The following is a 19575-nucleotide window of genomic DNA, read 5'->3' on the forward strand; positions in this document are numbered from 1 at the left end:
GTGTGTGTGTGTGTGTGTGTGTGTCTGTCTGTCTGTCTGTCTGTCTCTGTGTGTGTGTGTGTAGAGCGATTCAGACTAAACTACTATACCGATCTTTATGAAATTTGACATGAGAGTTCCTGGGAATGATATCCCCGGACTTTTTTTCTTTTTTTCGATAAATACCTTTGATGACGTCATATCCGGCTTTTTGTAAAAGTTGAGGCGGCACTGTCACACCCTCATTTTTCAATCAAATTGATTGAAATTTTGGACCAGCAATCTTCGACAAAGGCCGGACTTCGGTATTGCATTTCAGCTTGGTGGCTTAAACATTAATTAATGACTTTGGTCATTAAAAATCTGAAAATTGTAAAAAAAAATTGTTTTTAAAACGATCCAAATTTACGTTTATCTTATTCTTCATCATTTTCTGATTCCAAAAACATATAAATATATTATATTTGGATTAAAAACAAGCTCTGAAAATTAAAAATATAAAAATTATTATTAAAATAAAATTTCCGAAATCGATTTAAAAACAATTTCATCTTATTCCTTGTGGGTTACTGATTCCAAAAACATATAGATGTGATATGTTTGGATTAAAAACACGCTCAGAAAGTTAAAAAGAATAGAGATAAAGAAAAGCGTGCTATCCTTCTCAGCGCAACTACTACCCCGCTCTTCTTGTCACTGCCTGTGCATCGAGCGGTGGACTGACGATGCTACGAGTATACGCTCTTGCTGTAAAAATGCAGTGAGTTCAGTTTCATTCTGTTAGTTCGACAGCTTGACTAAATGTTGTAATTTCGCCTCACGCGACTTGTTTCTTCTTACTCTTTGTTGCAGGGGAATCAAAGACAGATTCTCGTCTATGCAGAGGGCCTACCGCAGAAATGTGGTTTTCCCTTTTACATAGAAGTTTGAGAGTTCTTCTCTGTTTCATGCCAAGAGACTGCCTGATGAGAGCTTCTCAGCTCGAAACCGGTAGCAGTATTGGGTAAACAAAAACGGACCTTATCAGGTTCAGCACTCTATGAGAATGCCCTGCACATTCGGTGAATTCTCAATCCATTGAGGTTGTAGAACTCTCCTCGGATTATTCTTGTTCAGTGTTGCAATCGGCTCCGAAAGGTTTGATTCTCCAGTAGGCTGTCTGTGAAGAGTTCTTTCTAGATCTAATTCTTATCCCCTCCCCCCACCTCTTCCATTACCTCTAGTGTGCTCCCTGCTTTCAAAATTCCACGTTGGAATGTAGGCGGCGGAGACACACACAGAGTAAAGGATGATCTCCCTTGCTCATGACGTAATTTCTATGCATTCTCGCTCTTGCAGTCATTCTATATATATATATATATATATATATATATCTACGATATATATACAAAACATCAGACATTGTGAAAGAAACAATTGAAAGTCAGCAGAGACTTTCTTCCGAGATTTGTTAAAATCTCTTAGCAGAGAAAGAGAGAGAAATAAGTATCCCTTCACAGACAGCCTATATTTATACAAAATGCTGCAGAAAAAATGTGAACAGGTTTTCTGCAGTAAAACAACAGCACCTTTTTACTGCAGCATTCTTGATTTCAATTTTACTGCAGTAAAATGTTTTGCTGCAGAAAAAAACGCTGCTTCGGCGAAAGATGACATTATGCAGAAATGCTGCAGAAAAGAACGGGTTTTCTCCAGCATTTGTCTTTTCTGCAGAATAACTGAATAAAGTCATAATCCGCTAAGGATACGGTACGTACCACACAAACAAAGTTCTTTTTATCAAATACAACCTGTTGCCCTGCCCTACTTGTTGCAGGTACCGTTCAAAGCTGGCCTGGGGATGTTGGGCTTCGTGCTGACCGGGGTTGGTTTCGAAAGCATGAACTCTGTCGTTCGGTCCTTCGTGCTGGACCGCAGTCCTCGCTCTGAGCACACCTCCCTGCTGGTGCTTGGTCTCATCATGGCGTCTTCTGGCGGTGTGTCCACGGCAGCTCTAGGGGTGGTAGACTTCTCCTCGCTTTTTGGGCTTTCCTACATTGAAGGGTAAGCTAGTCAAAACCTTTTTGTTTTTGTTTAAAGACCCGGGTCGTGATTGGTGATGTTGATGAAGTAGAGTGTTGCGTTAGTGCTGTTTAAGCATCGCCTTAAACATTAAAACAGACTCTGTTGATGAGCTACGAAAATAGACATAAATGAATGCAGGCATAGAGAGAGAGAGAGAGAGAGAGAGAGAGAGAGAGAGAGAGAGAGAGAGAGAGAGAGAGAGAGAGAGAGAGAGAGAGAGAGAGAGAGAGAGGGATGAGATATAGACAGACAAACGTACGGGGAAAGAGACAGACAGAGAGAAAGTGAGACGGAGACAGAGGGAGATGCGGGGGGGGGGGGGGGGGGGGGTGATGGGTGGAGGGGGGAGGGTGTCAGACAAATGAATTGAACAATAAACTTAGCAACTTGTCAAAAGAATAATACTCAGAACAGGAAATTATGAATTTAATTTTATAAGCTGTATTTCTTTACAAGAAGACCAAAAAGAGAGGAAGGATAACGTTTCTTATATTATACAAATACTTGCATGTATCTTTGCAGTGGCAGCCTGACCATTCAAACCAGCATCCAAGCCCTAGTGGTCATCACTTTCGTTTTGCTGGGCTTGCCGATCACTATGCTAGCCGGTAGCAAACAGCTTAAACTCAACAACGTCCGGTACGAAGCTCTAATAGAAGATGATGCTTCAGACACAGATGCTGCCTGCTATGTCCACAACTCGCCACAGCAAGATGACCAGCTGACCAGAAGCGCCACACTGGACACCCTTGAGAACAGCATCAGATCTGTTCCTGTCTACTTTGACGCGACCTTGGTCCACTTGGATGAAGACCTGGCCCGAATCGCGGAACAAGCGCCTCTCGTTCCTGAAGAGAATGAACCTCAAGACGCTTTCGTTAAATCTTGTCAGAACTCCACGTCAGCTTCCTACGGCACAAGCGGGTCCACTTATACTTCTTTCGGGCAACAGCAGCATCAGACCTTGGCGAAGACGACGTTGGAAGACATCCCTGAAGGCGAAATGCTGGACATCATGAAAGATGCGGAGAGATGTCAGCCGTGCTGCGCCTCCAGTTATAAAAGGAAGATATTGTTCATTGCGCTTTCCTGCTTCTTCTTTGTGGGCACTTTAGTCATGTTCTCCATGACAACGTCGGATTACGTGGGCAAGGTCATCTACGGAGGGGATCCTAACGGAGCCGCTGGGTCGGGTGGTCTTTTCAGGTAAGCTGCTGCTCGCATTCAATTGATATTATCTTGTTAAAACAGTGTTTTATTCAGCAATACATTCCTACGATGCATACTGAGCATGATTATAATAACCAACAGCAAGCTTTAATAATGTTTCATGTCGATCGTGCGCCTGTTTCATGCAGATCGTACATCTGTTTCATGTTGGCTGCACACATGTGCCATGATGTCCTACACCTGTTTTCTGTTGGCTGCACACCTGTTTCATTGATTGTACACCTGTTTGCGTTGATCGTACACTTGCAGGTATCAAGAAGGGATACGCACAGCGTCCACGGGTTTTCTAGTGTACTACGCATCGTATTTCGGTATCAGCGTACTGCAGTCTCGGCTGTTGGCATTGATCGGTAAGGTCGAGGTGTACAACGTTAAAGGCACAATCCTTCTCCGGGCACACCCAAAATGTTCGTCGCCACAAATCTGCCTAGGTTTTTACGAGGGACAAGTTCAGCATTCCACATTGACATACACAAAATTAGCTTGAATGTTAAATCAGTTTTTCTGCGAAACTAAATCCACAGGTTTGCATAGGTTTTACGCTTTAAATTGGATTGTTCCTTTTCTGAACACACTTTTTTGTAACCGGTTTGAACACTTTGTGAGAAACTGTATCATTATATCAGCAAAAGTAGCAATCATGGTAAACACTAAATAGCGTTTACAATGTGTACTACTTCCTATCATAGCATATCAGTCTCACAGTGTTCACAACTGGTTACAAACAGTGTGTTGGTTTAAACATAAGTTTATTTTAACAAAGGTTACAATCATGACATGTATACAAAGTTCACAGAAACAGCAACAAGCTAGAAGCTTATAGTGGTGTTTTTGCATGACATTACAACATAAGGCGGTAACGGGTGAAAAATGTGTCTCAATAAACCAAATCTATTAATAACGTAATGAACGTTGCATAATGATTATAAAGAAAGACAGTAAAGGAAGGAAGGAGGGAAAGAAGATGAATAAAAGAAGAGGGATGGGTAGGAGATGTGCAGAAGTTTAAGTTGTTGTCCGGCTTGTAGAGCATTTATTCTGACTTACCCAAAGCGGCCTGAACGTTCAATGAACGAGTGTACGGTGGAAAAAATTTTCCTGTTCAAATCTAAAGAATACTGTCTGTCTCCGTTTAAAAGGTGGGGGAGGTGAATTGTGTGATTAGGGAGGGTATGTATAGTTTCTTGACGTGCTTCGCGATAATTTGGACAATCGAATATGAAGTGTTGTACGGATTCGGACGGGAATCCACAGTCACAAGATGCATCTGTAGCAACGTGACGTCTCACTAGATCGTTATTGAGATCACTTATATATAACCTGAGCTTACAGTGAATTATTTGTGACATGCGATCTCCAGAATAAAAATAACACGGCGGACTTAAATCGTTTTTTGACAAAAAGTGCTTAAATTCACTTAGGGAATCACTAAGTTTTATATAGTCTGGTAAAGAATTCCAGAGTTGTGTAGTAGATGGGAGAAATGAGTTTCTATATAATTCAGTTTTAAACGATGGAACTTTCCTGTCTAGAGGTCTGCGCCGGTGATATGGGTTATTAGTTGATATCAATGGTGGCAATATCGCTAATAAGTAGTTTGGCACCTTGCGGTGAACGATCTTGTGAAATAATATCAATTTATGACGTTTTCGCCTCTCTAGTAATGAAATAAAGCCTGACTCATCGTACAATTTTTGATGGCTTGTACCGCGGACTGCTCCAACAATGGTTCGAATTGCATCTAAGTGAATACTTTCGAGCTCGGTGGCTAACTCCTTAGGGCAGTTGTCCCAGAGAACATCAGCATAATCAAAATGTGGCAATATGAAGGATTTATACATTGTTTCTAAAGCTTTTCTGCCTAGTCTATATTTATAAGATCGTAAGCAAGCTACTAGCGTACGGCATTTTGCTATAACAGATTTAATATGTAACTCCCACTTACCGTTATTCTGAATAATAATACCAAGATGTTTATGACTTTCAGTTTCTTGTAAAATTGTGCCACCGAAGTTCAAAGGGATGTAATCTGGATTTCTTTTCCTGCTTATATTCAGAAGTTTTGTTTTACTTTGATTAAATTTAACTTTCCACTGACTAGCCCACTGGTCGATTTTTTCAAGATCTGAGTTAAAAATATCTGTTCGCATCTGAGAATTTTCAAGGCTTAAATACATACTTGTATCGTCGGCAAACAGTTTAATAATGGATTCAACGTTATCAACTATGTCGTTAATGTAAACCAGAAAAAGGAGAGGTCCTAGAATAGAGCCTTGTGGAACGCCTGTTTGCACAGGTAAGTAGCTAGACATACTTCCTTTAAGCACCACTGCTTGTTTTCGATCAGTTAAATAGTTTTGCAACCAATTAAACATCTGACCTCGAATCCCTAGTGCAAATAACTTTCTCAAAAGACCTTTGTGCCAGACTCTGTCAAATGCTTTGGAAATGTCGAAAAAGATACAAGATACAAGATACAAGATACAAGATATTTATTCACCAATTTTGCAAAAGGATTTCATCTTGGCACGGCACGGTAAAAATAAAATAAAAACCAACCAGACACATATGCAGACACACATCACCATGCATGCATACATACGTACATTACACTGTCATGCACACACAGACACAACTCACACACACACACACACACACACACACACACACACACACACACACACACACACACACACACACACACACACACACACACAATTATTTACATTCTCACACATAACCAGCCACATATCTACATCACAAATTCACATCGTCGCCTTGTAAACGTAAAAACCATATCAGTTTAAAAGGGGTGCCAGTAATATCAATACAACATTAGTGAATACTAGAACAATACCTAAAATTTATAATCCATTTAAAAGTAAGTAGTACATGTAATTATTATCATTTAGTCAGATCATCACATAAAATTATATAATCATGATCTAGACAGTTTAAAACAACAGTATTAACAGACTATCACAGATCCACTCAAGCACCTGAACTTAGAGTCGCATTGCACAAAACTACTACCATCACAGAACTACTCCAGCACCTAAAAAATAAGGACCATTCCACATTGCACATATTTCCACTATCACAAGTTATGAGAACAGTAATGGAATGCAGTGAAAGGACTAAGTAACAAAAGAACCCCCCCCCCCCAATCCTATAACTACAGTATATTACAACGTCTTCACTACAGGAGTTGTCAGTACAGCATGGGGGATGAAGCTAGAGCGAAAGCGACTAGTTCTGGCTTTCAAAGCTCTGTAGCGCCTACCAGATGGAAGAGGCTCGAAGAAGTGGTTTGCCGGGTGGGAGGGGTCGCGAACAATCTTTCCTGCTTTTCGACCTGAGCGCAACTCAAAGATAGAGGCAACGGAAGGGAAGTCACAGCCCGCGATTTTGGAGGCTGTCCGCACAATGCTCTCCAGTAGCTGTTTCTCTTTCTCAGTGGTGCTGCCATACCAGACCGTGATAGAAAAACACAGGGTGCTCTCAACGACTGCGCGATAGAACTGCGCCATGATTTGCTGTGACATACGGAACTTGCGCAACTGTCTCAGGAAGTGCAGCCGCTGCTGGCACTTCTTAATGATGGACGTGGTGTTCCCGTCCCATTTCAGGTCTTCAGAGATCAGTGTGCCGAGAAATTTGAATGAAGAGACCTGTTCTACAGCTTCCCCATTTATTTCAAGGGGCAAGATGGGGTCTTTCTTTCGTCGAGGGTCGATAACGACTTCTTTTGTTTTAAGAACGTTTAGCTCGAGATCATTTTCAGAGCACCACTCAACCACTCTTTGAACCTCCCCCCGGTAAGCGTCCTCATTGGAGTCAGAAATCAGGCCTTCAATGGTGGTGTCGTCTGAGAATTTGATTATGTATGTGGATGGGTGAGCGGAGGTGCAGTCGTTGGTGAAAAGGGTGAAGAGTAGAGGGGACAGAACACAGCCCTGCGGGGCACCAGTGTTTAGAGTGAGTGAGGCAGAGAGTGAGTTGTTGAGTCGGACGACCTGAGGACGGTCAAGCAAGAAGTCTAGAAGCCAGTGGCAGAGAGAGAGAGGGACATCGAGACCAATCAGTTTGTGGAGGAGCTTGTGAGGGATGATCGTGTTGAATGCGGAGGAATAATCAATGAACAACATTCTAGCGTAGGTGCGAGGGTTCTCAAGGTGCTGCAAGACAAAATGAAGACCCATGGCGACGGCATCATCGACCTGTTGGCTTGGTAAGCAAACTGGAGTGGGTCAGACAGGTGACCCGTGAAAGCCCGCAGGTGCCGCAGAATCAACCGCTCCAGGACCTTCATGATGACAGATGTCAGTGCCACAGGGCGGAAGTCATTCAGCTGAGTTACCTTGGGCTTTTTGGGGACTGGGACAATTACTGAAGACTTGAAGCACCGTGGCACAGACATCTGCTGCACAGAAGTGTTAAAAATGTCAGTAAAAACAGGCGCGAGCTGGTCAGCACAGGACCTCAAGGTCGATGTTGAGACAAGGTCAGGACCAGAAGCCTTTCTTGGATTCTGTTTACGGAAGAGACCCCTGACCTCACTCTCCTGGATGGTAAATGCCGGCGCCAAAAGAGACGCATCGTCAGGGAGAGGAGGGCGGTAACCGAGTGAGGGGTTCTTCTGGTCAAACCTACTATAAAACACATTCAGTTTGTCAGGTAAGTCAGGGTCAACATTGTCTGAAGGCGCAGCCTTGTGCTTATAGTTTGTGGCCTGCTGGAGGCCTCGCCAGACCTCACGGGTGTTGTTCGAGGAGAAGTGGTCTTCAATCTTCTGGCGATAGGTAGTCTTTGCATGGCGGATCTCACGTTTGACCTCTGCCTTGGCCTGCTTGTACCGCACCTGGTCGTCGCTCTTGAAAGCATCGTTCTTAGCGTCAAGTTTGACCTTGACCTCACGACTGAACCAGGGCTTGTTGTTACCATATATGCGTACAGTCTTAGTTGGAATGCAGACCTGCTCACAGAAGGCAATATATGAGGTAACAGTATCAGTGTATTCATCTAAGCTATCACAATTGTCCCTGAACACGCCCCAATCCGTGGCCTCAAAGCAACCTTGCAGCGTCTCGGAGGCCTCACTAGTCCATTTCTTGACCGTTTTTGTAACCGGCTTAACAGCCTTGAGTCTTTGTCGGTAGGTCGGAGTGAGAACCACCATTGCATGGTCGGAGTTGCCGAGGGGTGCTCTGGGCACTGCACGATAAGCGTCTTTGATTGTGGTATAGCAGTGGTCAAGAGTGCTCTTATTTCTTGTGGGGCAGTGTACATGCTGGTAGTATCTGGGCATAGGCTTACGCAGGCTAGTGTGGTTAAAATCGCCTGTGATAATAATAGCACTGTCAGGGTAGGCCGTTTCAGCTGCAGTAACATGAGTGTACAGTTCATTCATGGCCTGAGGGGCGTTAGCCTCTGGTGGTACGTACACGGCAATGAGAACAACGGAGGAAAACTCACGTGGCGAATAGTGCGGCCTGCAGTTGATTGTCAGATGTTCGAGACGTGGGGAGCATGACTGAGAGACCACTGTAACGTCCCTGCACCAGCGATCGCTGACCATGAAGCAAACACCACCACCCTCCGCTTTTCCAGACAGTTCGTGAGAGCGGTCGCCACGGTAAACAGAGTAGCCAGGGGGAGTAACCGCTGCGTCAGGTTTGTCATGCTTGAGCCAGGTTTCAGTCAGACATAAAACAGAAGCATCGCTAAATTCACGATTAAAAGACAGTAGGTGGAAAAGTTCGTCGGTCTTGTTGTTCAGAGAACGTACGTTGGCAAGGACGATGGCAGGGAGGGGGGGGCGGTGGGCACGTCGCCGAAAGCGGACCAAAACACCGCCACGCCTACCACGCTTGCCTGGACAGTAATGCTGTCGTCGAGTGACTTGCAAAAGTCGTTATATAGGCATGTTAACTGGTACACAGTGGAGTCACCGGGAATAAAACCAGACTGGGAAGGTGTGATTATGTTATTCGATACAAAATAATCAAACACATGTTTCTGAACACATTTTTCAAGGACTTTACCTACGCAGCTTAAGAGTGAGATGGGACGATAATTTGAACAGTCTCCTTTATCCCCCTTTTTAAATATCGGTGTTATGTGTGCTGTTTTCCATATGCTTGGAAATACACCCTCATTTAATGATCTTGTAAATAAAATAGATAGAGGTTCTGCTATTATAGGTAAACTTGCAATAAGAATCTTATTATGAATTTTATCAGGCCCGACAGCTTTAGATGTATCAAGACTTTCTATTACACTTTTCACTTCTTCAGAAGTCACGACCATATCGTCGACAAAAAACTCAGCATTATCTATATCGGGAACATTATCGTCTGTGTCGTTTATTTCTGATTGTTTAACAAAAGACATATTAAATAATTCAGCCTTTTCCTGGTCTTCAAAATAGGTTTTACAATCAACTGTTAGTGGCGGGATTTCGTTTTGGTCAGAGCCTTTCTTTGCCATAAACCTGTTAACTAACTTCCACCACTGCTTCTGACCAAATTTCTTTGGATCAGATACGGACCGGTCAAGTTCCTCTAAATATTGTTTCTTTCGCGTTCGAATAGCATCTGTGTATTGGTTCCTTATCTTACGAAAGAGTTCCCAAGCTTGTGGTGTGTCTACATGCACAGCAATAGTATGAATAAATCTTTTTCGGTCTTTTAATTTCAAAATATATGATGTGATCCAGGGTGTGTCTCCCTCCCGAATGGTGACTTCCTTGACAGGCAAGCAGGTTTTCACGATCGAATACAACTGCTCCGAAAAAAGAGAAGCTGCGGTATGAATATCTTCTAAAGTCACTATGTTTGACCAATCAATTTTCTGTAACTCAACTATTAACTTTTGACCGTCTAGTTTGCTATAATCTAAAATTGTTCTTTTTGAGTGTGATCTTTTCTTCAAATGATGCTTTAAATAAACGACTGGTACGGAGTGATCACTACAAATGGGAGGAATAACTTCTACTTTATCAACAATGTCAGTGCTTGGGGTAATAATCAGGTCGATACAGGTGGACGTATCTTCAGTTATCCGTGTGGGACTTGTAACTAGTTGCTTTAAGCTATTCAGATACAAAATGTCTGTGAGTTGCTTTGGTGGGTTGTCATTAAAATCGGAATTAAAATCACCAAGAATTATGAATTTGTGAGGGGTGGCCATAACTTGTTTAATAGAAGAATCGATCAGTTGCCAATAAGCAACAGGGGCACCAGGAGGCCGGTAAAACGAGCCTATCAATATAGTTTCTTGATTCAATTTGGTTTCGATCCATGTGGCTTCAAGGTTAGGAATCAAAAGATCTGTTCTCTCTTTACAGCATAAGTAATCTTTAACATATATTGCCACACCACCGTGTGCTCCGTCTGGTCTGTCTCTCCGCACAAGTGGATGGAAACCATTAATATTAAATTGGTCTTGCATCTTACCAGCAGGTAACCAAGTCTCAGATAAAGTTACTATGTCAAAATCTCTAATTTCACTTTCCACAATATCAAGTTTGTTCCTCAAACTTCTGGTGTTTAAGTGTGCTACTATAAGTTCACCTTTTTCTAACGGAGAAACTGGTCCCGGATTCGGATTAATGTCCCCACATAACATCAGTTTCAAGACTAGAAAAACTAATATTACAAAACAAAACAGCGTACTTATAGGAATCGAGCGTACTTCACGGTTGCTAGTATTTACTGAGTCCTTTTCAGAGTTATTTTGTCGCGATTCGTTGGGACTGTAACTATAGACGAAGTGTAGAGACCATAATACAATAGCTAAGTTCACACCATTTCCCCTTCTAACAACTATGGCTATTGCTATACAAGCATCAAGAACATTGTAAAATAATACTTTCGCTGAGAGAGTTGCCGCCTTGGAACAGAAACCACCGATTCTAGCCCTGGAAGTTAGAAAATCAACAGGCATTTAGGTAATGGCATCTCTGAAGTACATGCTTAAAATCCAGGGCCGAAACGGTGGTACTCTACCCCACGCCGAACAACGGGAAAAGTGGCTGCACAAGGGACAGAGGCTAGCTCTCACATAGCCTCTGGGGAAACAGAGCATGACTTTATACAGAACACAAGTAAGAAGGAGAGTAAGGAAGAATAAAGAATAAATGTGTTTTCAAGACAAAGTAAAGTAAATGGATACGAAGGTGATATGATTATCGGGTAAGTGAACAAACTAACCCTAACAAACAGTGTGTTCAAAAGTGAAACACTTCGATTAAGGGTGTATTTAGTAAATCCTTGCAGCAAAAACAGATTCCATCTGTATTTTTGGCGACGTTCTATATCAGAAATTAGGTCTGTTTTGGATATATCCTGGTTTGAGAGATTCTTGTAACACTGACGTACTTTTAGTCTGTGAAGCGTTATGAATAGCAAAACACGTTTGTTTTTCCCGCGGAAGAAAGCTTGAAAAAGTGATCTTCTGATAAACAAAAACCGTCGCATTACATTTCGTAGATCAGCCATCTTGGAGGAATTATTCAATCAATCGTTATGTTTTATTTTCGAGTACCAAAAGTGTGACTGAAAGAATAGGCGCAATTTCCTGTCTTTAAATGTTATGTATATTTCATTGTTTTACTTTATTATATTTTTACCCGTTTATTTTCTCTTTTAAGAAAGAAACGCCGATGCAGCGTTATCAGTATTGTTATCAGATTCACGATTCTGCGCTTAGCAAAAATCCACAGACATCAGAACTTATATTCACCATCTCGAAATGTCTTGATTGCACGTGCAGGTCGGCGTGTGGAGTTCGTGGCAATATCTGTAATAATGGGATTGGCCATGCTGCTGCTGTCCGTGACAGCTCGACTGGAGGCCTTCTATTCCCTCACAGTGGTGGCCGGACTCCACAGAGCTTGCTTCTACTCCGTGCCTTACACTGTCACCAACGATGTCATGCAGGCCGAGGTGAGTTGTCATTTCATTCCATTTTCATTACTTTGTAGCCGTGTGGCGATTTGACGTACTGTTGTTCCTTTCTCTCGTTCCCTACCCCAATTATTCCCTTTGACCATGCGTGTATGTGTTTGTTCCGTGGTGCTGTGTATGTCGTTGTTCCGTGATGCGTGTATGTCTTTGTGCGTAGATGCTGCGTTTTAATTGGTTAATCCCTTAACGGATGCGTGCGCATCAGTCCACCCCCGACAGTGCGAGTTCGGTCAGTCTGACCGGTGATTTCGAAGTGTGAAGACGTGTCAGTGCGCAGTTAAGCCTTGAGACCGGTGTTCTATTTGAAACAGTTATTTGTGTTGGTGTGACATCTTTTAAAATACAGATAGCCTATGCTGGATTGTGAGTATCATCTTTGACCTGTGGTTTAATAGCTGATTACCATCAGCGAGGTGAGTGATTCAGACCGGCGTAATTTCGTGTGTGTTTAGTTCTTCATTGAGGAGTGAACTGTAGCCTAAGTAGATGCTGTTTCTTTTGTTTATATTGAATTTTGCTTGTCTATAATATGTTCTGATCGTATGAATGATGCTATGGTGTGCACGTATGTTACGCGTGATTGTTCTGAAAAGTGACTATTACATGATTGTTCTGAAAGTCTACTATTTATTTCATCGTAATCATGTAAGCCCTCATACGTGATTGTTCTGAAAGCTTACTAATTTACATGGTTGTTCTGAAACTCTACTAAAGGTATACTTGCTTCACCCGTGAAATGTTGTCAGATATGAAGCAATATGTGACGGGCGCTGTGGCGGGGTGGTAAGACGTCGGCCTCTTAATCCGAATGTCGAGGGTTCGAATCCCGGTCGCGGCCGCCTGGTGGGTTAAGTGTGGAGATTTTTCCGATCTCCCAGGTCAACTCAGTTATGTGCAGACCTGCTAGTGGCTTATCCCCCTTCGTGTGTACACGCAAGCACAAGACCAAGTGGGCACGGAAAAGATCCTGTAATCCATGTCAGAGTTCGGTGGGTTATAGAAACACGAAAATATCCAGCATGCTTCCTCCGAAAGCGGCGTATGACTGCCTTAATGGCGGGGTAAAAACGGTATACACGTAAAATTCCACTCGTTCAAAAAACACGAGTGTACGTGGGAGTTTCAGCCCACGAACGCAGAAGAAGAAGAAGAGCAATATGTATAATTTGTGTCTTCGTGGGGTTTTGGGGTGTTTTTTTCTGTTTACGAGACAGCTTCATGATGAGTGTTTGTGTGTGTTTGAGTTGATCCGTCTCTCCACTCCCTTCTGACCCCCGGTATAGGGGTGTGTATAGGTTTCACTGGATGTGTTTGTTTGTTTGTTTGTTTGTTTGTTTGCTTGTGTGTTTGTGTTCGCATATAGATCTCAAGAATGAACGGACCGATCGTCACCAAACTTGGTGAACAGGTTCTATACATTCCTGAGACGGTCCTTACAAAAATTGGGACCAGTCAAACACACGGTTAGGGAGTTATTGGTGGATTAAGATTAAGAGTGACATATTAATGGTCAAAGGGAAATAACCTTCTCAGTTGGTGGCAGTGAGAATGGTTATTTCCCTTTGACCAACGGGGGTGTTTTTCCTACCTCGACGTACCCTTTCGCAATGGACCCTGTGTTTACATTCTGACTTCTGACTTTTGACTTCTGACTTTTGACTTGTGACTTGTGACTTGTGACTTTCTCTCTTCTGACTTCTGATTTCTGACTTCTGACTTTCTCTCTTCTGACTTCTGACTTTTGACTTTTGACTTCTGACTTCGGGGGTGTTTTTCCTACCTCGGAGGAATTTCTTGTTTGTGTAGGTGTAGGTGGTGGGGGGAGGTTAATTCATATCAATTGAAACTTTATCAAACCATATTTGAATAATTCATATAAAAAATGCTGGTGGTTGCTGTGTGATAAAAAAAATGTGAAAACAGAGATGTGCTAACAAATTTAGCTTTCATGTGTGTGTATGTGTGGTGTGTGTGTGCGTATGTACTCATTGCACTGGCGTCGGAAACGGGGGGTGGGGGGGACGGCTGGTCCTGGGGTGGGGGGGGGGGTAAACATGTCTTTTTGCCCCCCCCCCCCCCCCCCAACATTTCGGATGACACAAATATTCACAGAGAGAGAGAGAGAGAGAGAGAGAGAGAGAGAGAGAGAGAGAGAGAGAGAGAGAGAGAGAGAGAGAGAGAGTTGATAAACAAAATACTCCCCCCCCCACACACACACACAAAGTATATGGTCTCGCGTGCAAGAACTTTATAGCCCAGACTCCCCACCCATATCGCAACCCCGGCCATCTCCTTCTCCTCACGTCTCTCATCCCCTCTCCACTTGCATTTTTAGTTCATAAAAATAAAAGATAAAGTTTCATTTGTGAAAATTATTTCTTGTGCCTTTCGTCTTTAAAGGGCCAAAAAGTAGCTTCCATTTTCCCTCTTTGCCATGCCTTTCGATCCATTTTGGTGACCTAGCCACATAGCATGGCAAAGAGGAAAAATTAAAAATGTCTATGTGTCCCTTTAATACCTGTAATTAGAATTTTGAGTTGGGAATACTCAAGAAGAATCATTACATTTTTGAAGATTATAAATAATTTGTCTTTGAACATTTAATTTCAATTTTGAGTTGAGAACAATAAAGAAGACATGTTCAATGTATGAAACGTATTACTTGTTGAGTTTGTATACATTGGGCGGGGGTATAAATATCAATTTCACTTAAAGGCATATTAACTCGATGAATATACACGCTAATTGCTTTACCAACAGCTGGAGACATGCTAAATTAAGTTCCCTGCAAAATATTGTGGTCTAGGAGCCCTTAAATGTTGAGATATTTGAATTTTTATTTTGATCTAGATGGTCCTATTTATAGATTTGGCAACACATGTAACGTTGATGCAAGGGAGCTAATACCGCGGCTTTGTTGACATCCTCACTTTTTCAGAGGCTAGAACAAGCTGTAATGCATGTATTATGGTCCGCGCATGGTGACATATCGTCATTATATGGTCTTATGGTGCGTTTGACATCGATTATGGGCAAACTAGACTTTGTAAACACGGGAGCGCGTACATATGCCTTTAAGATTTAGTATCATTGTATTAAAATATTGTTCCATGTACATACAGACATACACACACAGACTGACAAAGTGAATCCAGTATACCCCCTCCAACTTCATTGGGCTGGGGTATAAATATCAATATCACTTAAGATTTAGTATCATTGTATCAAAATATTGTTCCATATACATACAGACATACACACAGACAGATGGACAAAGTGAATCCAGTATATATACCCCCCTCCATAAATAGTAGACTTTCAGAACAATCATGTACTAGTCACTTTTCAGAACAATCACGCGTAACGTATGTATGTAGCTATTTTATCCTAGTGGCGTTATGGCGTCAGTGTCGTTGTTTCGCTGTTGAGACCCAGTTTTCCCGCACTAGCCTGGTTCTTTGTTTTGAAATAGCGTGTCCTGTGTTGCTGGCGCGTCACATCCTGTGTGACGGTATAGATAGCGTAGCGCCCCCTGTAGTAACTTGTGAAGTTATCGGTCCTTGTCAGTGTGTCACGCTCCGATGGTTTAAGACCGTAAGGCGTGAAGCGTATCCTCAGTTACCTATTGTGTAGGGAGTTAGGCCCGTCTCTCCCATTATTTCTGGTGTACGTTAAATAAAAGTCACGTTATCGCAACCTCTGTCTTGGCGTCTCATTTATGCTTCCGGGCCCATTTTCCCCCTTCCACTCCACCCTTTCACAACTGTATTACAGTGTTCTAGATGGTCGAACGTGTAGCAAAGACCTGTACGAGTACGTGTAGATATTGCGTCACCCGTGACTCACTTTTGTTTCCAACGTTCCAAATGCATACGTTGTTTTGCTCCTACCAAGACTGCAGATCTTGGCAAACGCGTGACGTAAAAACTAGATTTGATGAAGTTACCCGTACACGTTCCCGTACACGTCCTGAAAAGTGCTGATCTAGATCTTGCTAAGTGTCCCATCGCTGGAAAATTCGGGTCGCTTTCTCCCAGTGGAAAACTAGCAGCAACAGAGTTGCGCTACCCAGGTGAGTGCGTGTTTTTAGGTGTAATCAGCCACTGCTATTGTGGCAGAATGACCGAGGTCTTTTGCGTGCCAGTGTGGTGACACGGGGGTGGAACATGAATACCGTCTCTGAGTCTGCACATAAAGTTGACCCGTGTCCTACCCAGCCCCGATTCGAACCCTGAAGGGGGGGGGGGGGGTTGAGGGTGTCAAAAGCAATTAGAACAATTACACAATCGGAAGTAAAGACAAACAAAAGTACGTCGACGTCGCACTATGACCAAAACCAGAAGTACATTATAGTTAGAAGTAGTTTACGACCATTACATGCAGTCGACGAGCGGTGATACAATCGGCCATTGGTTTATGATATAAAGGGAAGCAATCGGTTGAAAACGGGCGTCGACCGAGCCAATAAAGCGGGATAGGAACTTGTAGATCATATACCTGTGCATAAATTCCTATCACGATCCTCTCTCCTGTGCAGGTCAGGTCATCCAAGCGCGGCAAAGTGAACGTGGGGTTCGCCATGTCGGTGGTGACGGCCTCAGCATCCCTAGCGTTCCTCGCCTTCTTTCCCTGGATAACTCCCCTGGAGGACTACACTGGCGACGTGTCCATCCCGCTGTGGCTAGGCACGGGACTTTCCTTCATGGCTGCCATCAGCTTCCTGTTCATCGGAAAGGTGTAGACGTCTGCGGTCTTTGGCTGTTTGTGCTGTGTATGCTGTCTAGTACAGGAGTTGGGCCAATAGCATGCAAAAGTGCGTGCAGAAGACAGTGGTGTAAAAAAAAAAGAATTAAATGTTAACTACTTTTTTTGTCTCGCCGTTCCCGCGGCAATTGGTTTGATTGTTAACGCATCATTTTAGAAACTGCAAAGGCAGAATACGGCTGCTTTAATGGCAGAGTGATTGAATAAAAGTCACCTTTTCTGCACGGGTACTCCAAACAACAACAACAACAACAACAAAAACAACGAGGACGAGGATGACAACTTATACTACAACAACAAAAACAACAACAACTACGACATTCGATCAAAACGCTTTACCAGTGACAAGTACGAAAATCAAAGAGTCCTATGTCACCATCACTTGCGTGCAACGGCTGTGGCTGAGCTGAGTTTTTTTTAATCCAGATCTTTGATGGTTGATCTTTGCGCAGACAAATTAGTTCTTACCGTAAAAGGTCGTACAAAATTTTGAAGTATGTTCTGCAAATATGTAGATGGACATGCCTTATGACGGGCACGGCTTCCACTGGTGTATGGCCATTCTTGTAATGATCATCAATATTTTGTGATTATTTATTTGCTTTATTTGGCAATAACGTGTAAAATCAGAACGTCAGCTGATGCTAAAACATTGTATTACAAAAAATATATACTTGGGCAATATAGTCTAAAAATATCGAAAATGTGAATATCTACCCAAGGGCTGACTAATGACAAATTCCGTTGTCATACATATATACTTTGTATTTATGTCGTTTAGGCTATGTCATCTGTCAGTCAATCTCGTGACTTTTTCTTGCTGAGTACATCACTATAACACATTCTGTTTTGAGGCCTCATAATTTAAACTTCGATTCGATTTCTATAAATAAAAATTACATTAGTTTATGTTAAACGACGAGTCTGTTTTAAAATTCGCCCTGTTAGTGAAACAAGATGTTTTATAATGGTATTTCATAACATATTTGTCATTTGCAACCATATGCATTTTAGGTATATTTTTAAATTCACCCTGTGCCGAAGAAAAACAAGTCGCATAAGGCGACACTACTACATTTAGTCAAGCTGTGGAACTCACAGAATGAAACTGAACGCACTGCATTTTTTCACAATGACCGTAGTCCGCCGCTAGTGCAAAAGGCAGTGTAAGTGACGAGCCTGTTTAGCGCGGTAGCGGTTTCGCTGTGCTGTATAGCACGCTTTTCTGTGCCTTTCTTCGTTTTAACTTTATGAGCGTGTTTTTAATCCAAACATATCATATCTATATGTTTTTTGAATCAGGAACCAACAAGGAAACCCCGGCCGATACCTAAGACTTTAAAATTGGCAATCTAGTGGCTGCTCCGCCTGACGTCTGGCATTATGGGGTTAGTGCTAGGACTGGTTGGTCCGGTGTCAGAATGATGTGCCTGGGTGAGACATGAATCCTGTGCTACGACTTCTGTCTTGTGTGTGGCGCACGTTATATGTCAAAACAGCACCGCCCTATATGGCCCTTCGTGGTCGGCTGGGCGTTAAGCAAACAAACAAACAAACCAACAAACAAACCAACAAGGAATAAGATGAAATTGTTTTTAAATCGATTTCGGAAATTAAATTGTGATCATAATTTTTATGTTTTTAATTTTCAGAGCTTGTCTTTAATCCGAATATAACATATTTATATGTTTTTGGAATCAGAACATGATCAATAATACAATAAAAGTAATTTTGGATCGTTTTATAAAAAAAAAAATTTAATTGCAATTTTCAGATTTTTAATGACCAAAGTCATTAATTAATTTTTAAGCCACCAAACTGAAACGCAATACTGAAGTCCGGCCTTCGTCGAAGATTGCTTGGCCAAAATGTCAATCAATTTGATTGAAAAATGAGGGTGTGACAGTGCCGCCTCAACTTTTACAAAAAGCCGGATATGACGTCATCAAAGTCATTTATCGAAAAAAAGAAAAAAAATGTCCGGTGATATCATTCCCAGGAACTCTCATGTAAAATGTCATAAAGATCGGTCCAGTAGTTTAGTCTGAATCGCTCTACACACACACACACGCACAGACAGACAGACACACACACACACACACACACACACACACACACTCACACACACACACACACACACACACACACACACACACACACACACACACACACACACACACCACGACCCTCGTCTCCATTCCCCCTCTACGTTAAAACATTTAGTCAAAACTAAATGTAATGAAGTAACTACGCGCGTTCATCCGTTTGTGTATTTGTTCATTCGAGCGTCTTCCCGTGCATTCGTGTGTGTGTGTGCGTGTGTGTGTGTGTGTGTGTGTGTGTGTGTGTGTGTGTGTGTGTGTGTGTGTATGTGTGTGTGTGTGTGTGTGTGTGTGTGTGTGTGTATGTGTGTGTGTGTGTGTGTGTGTGTGTATGTGTGTGTGTGTGTGTGTGTGTGTGTATTGTGTGTATTGTGTGTATTGTGTGTATGCTTTGGAAATGGAAATTCATAACTATGTTTCTGTAACCACGAATACGTTAATTTGCACCTTCGAATGTAACGCCCTTC

The 19575-nt window shown here is 42.4% G+C and overlaps 1 protein-coding gene across 1 annotated transcript in view; it reads left to right on the top strand.

The window, feature by feature from the left end:
* LOC138969013 (uncharacterized) overlaps positions 1-18889 on the top strand; it is a 22299-nt gene extending 3410 nt beyond the window's left edge. The window contains exons 3-7 of the mRNA XM_070341700.1: positions 1796-2022; positions 2566-3249; positions 3523-3623; positions 12049-12221; positions 16780-18889. Of these exons, the coding sequence (XP_070197801.1) occupies positions 1796-2022; positions 2566-3249; positions 3523-3623; positions 12049-12221; positions 16780-16983 (1389 nt within the window). The 3' untranslated portion in view covers positions 16984-18889. The remainder of the gene's footprint in view (positions 1-1795; positions 2023-2565; positions 3250-3522; positions 3624-12048; positions 12222-16779) is intronic.
* The last annotated feature ends 686 nt before the right edge of the window (positions 18890-19575 follow it).

This window comes from Littorina saxatilis, linkage group LG6, assembly GCF_037325665.1.
Source record: "Littorina saxatilis isolate snail1 linkage group LG6, US_GU_Lsax_2.0, whole genome shotgun sequence".
NCBI lineage: Eukaryota > Metazoa > Mollusca > Gastropoda > Littorinimorpha > Littorinidae > Littorina > Littorina saxatilis.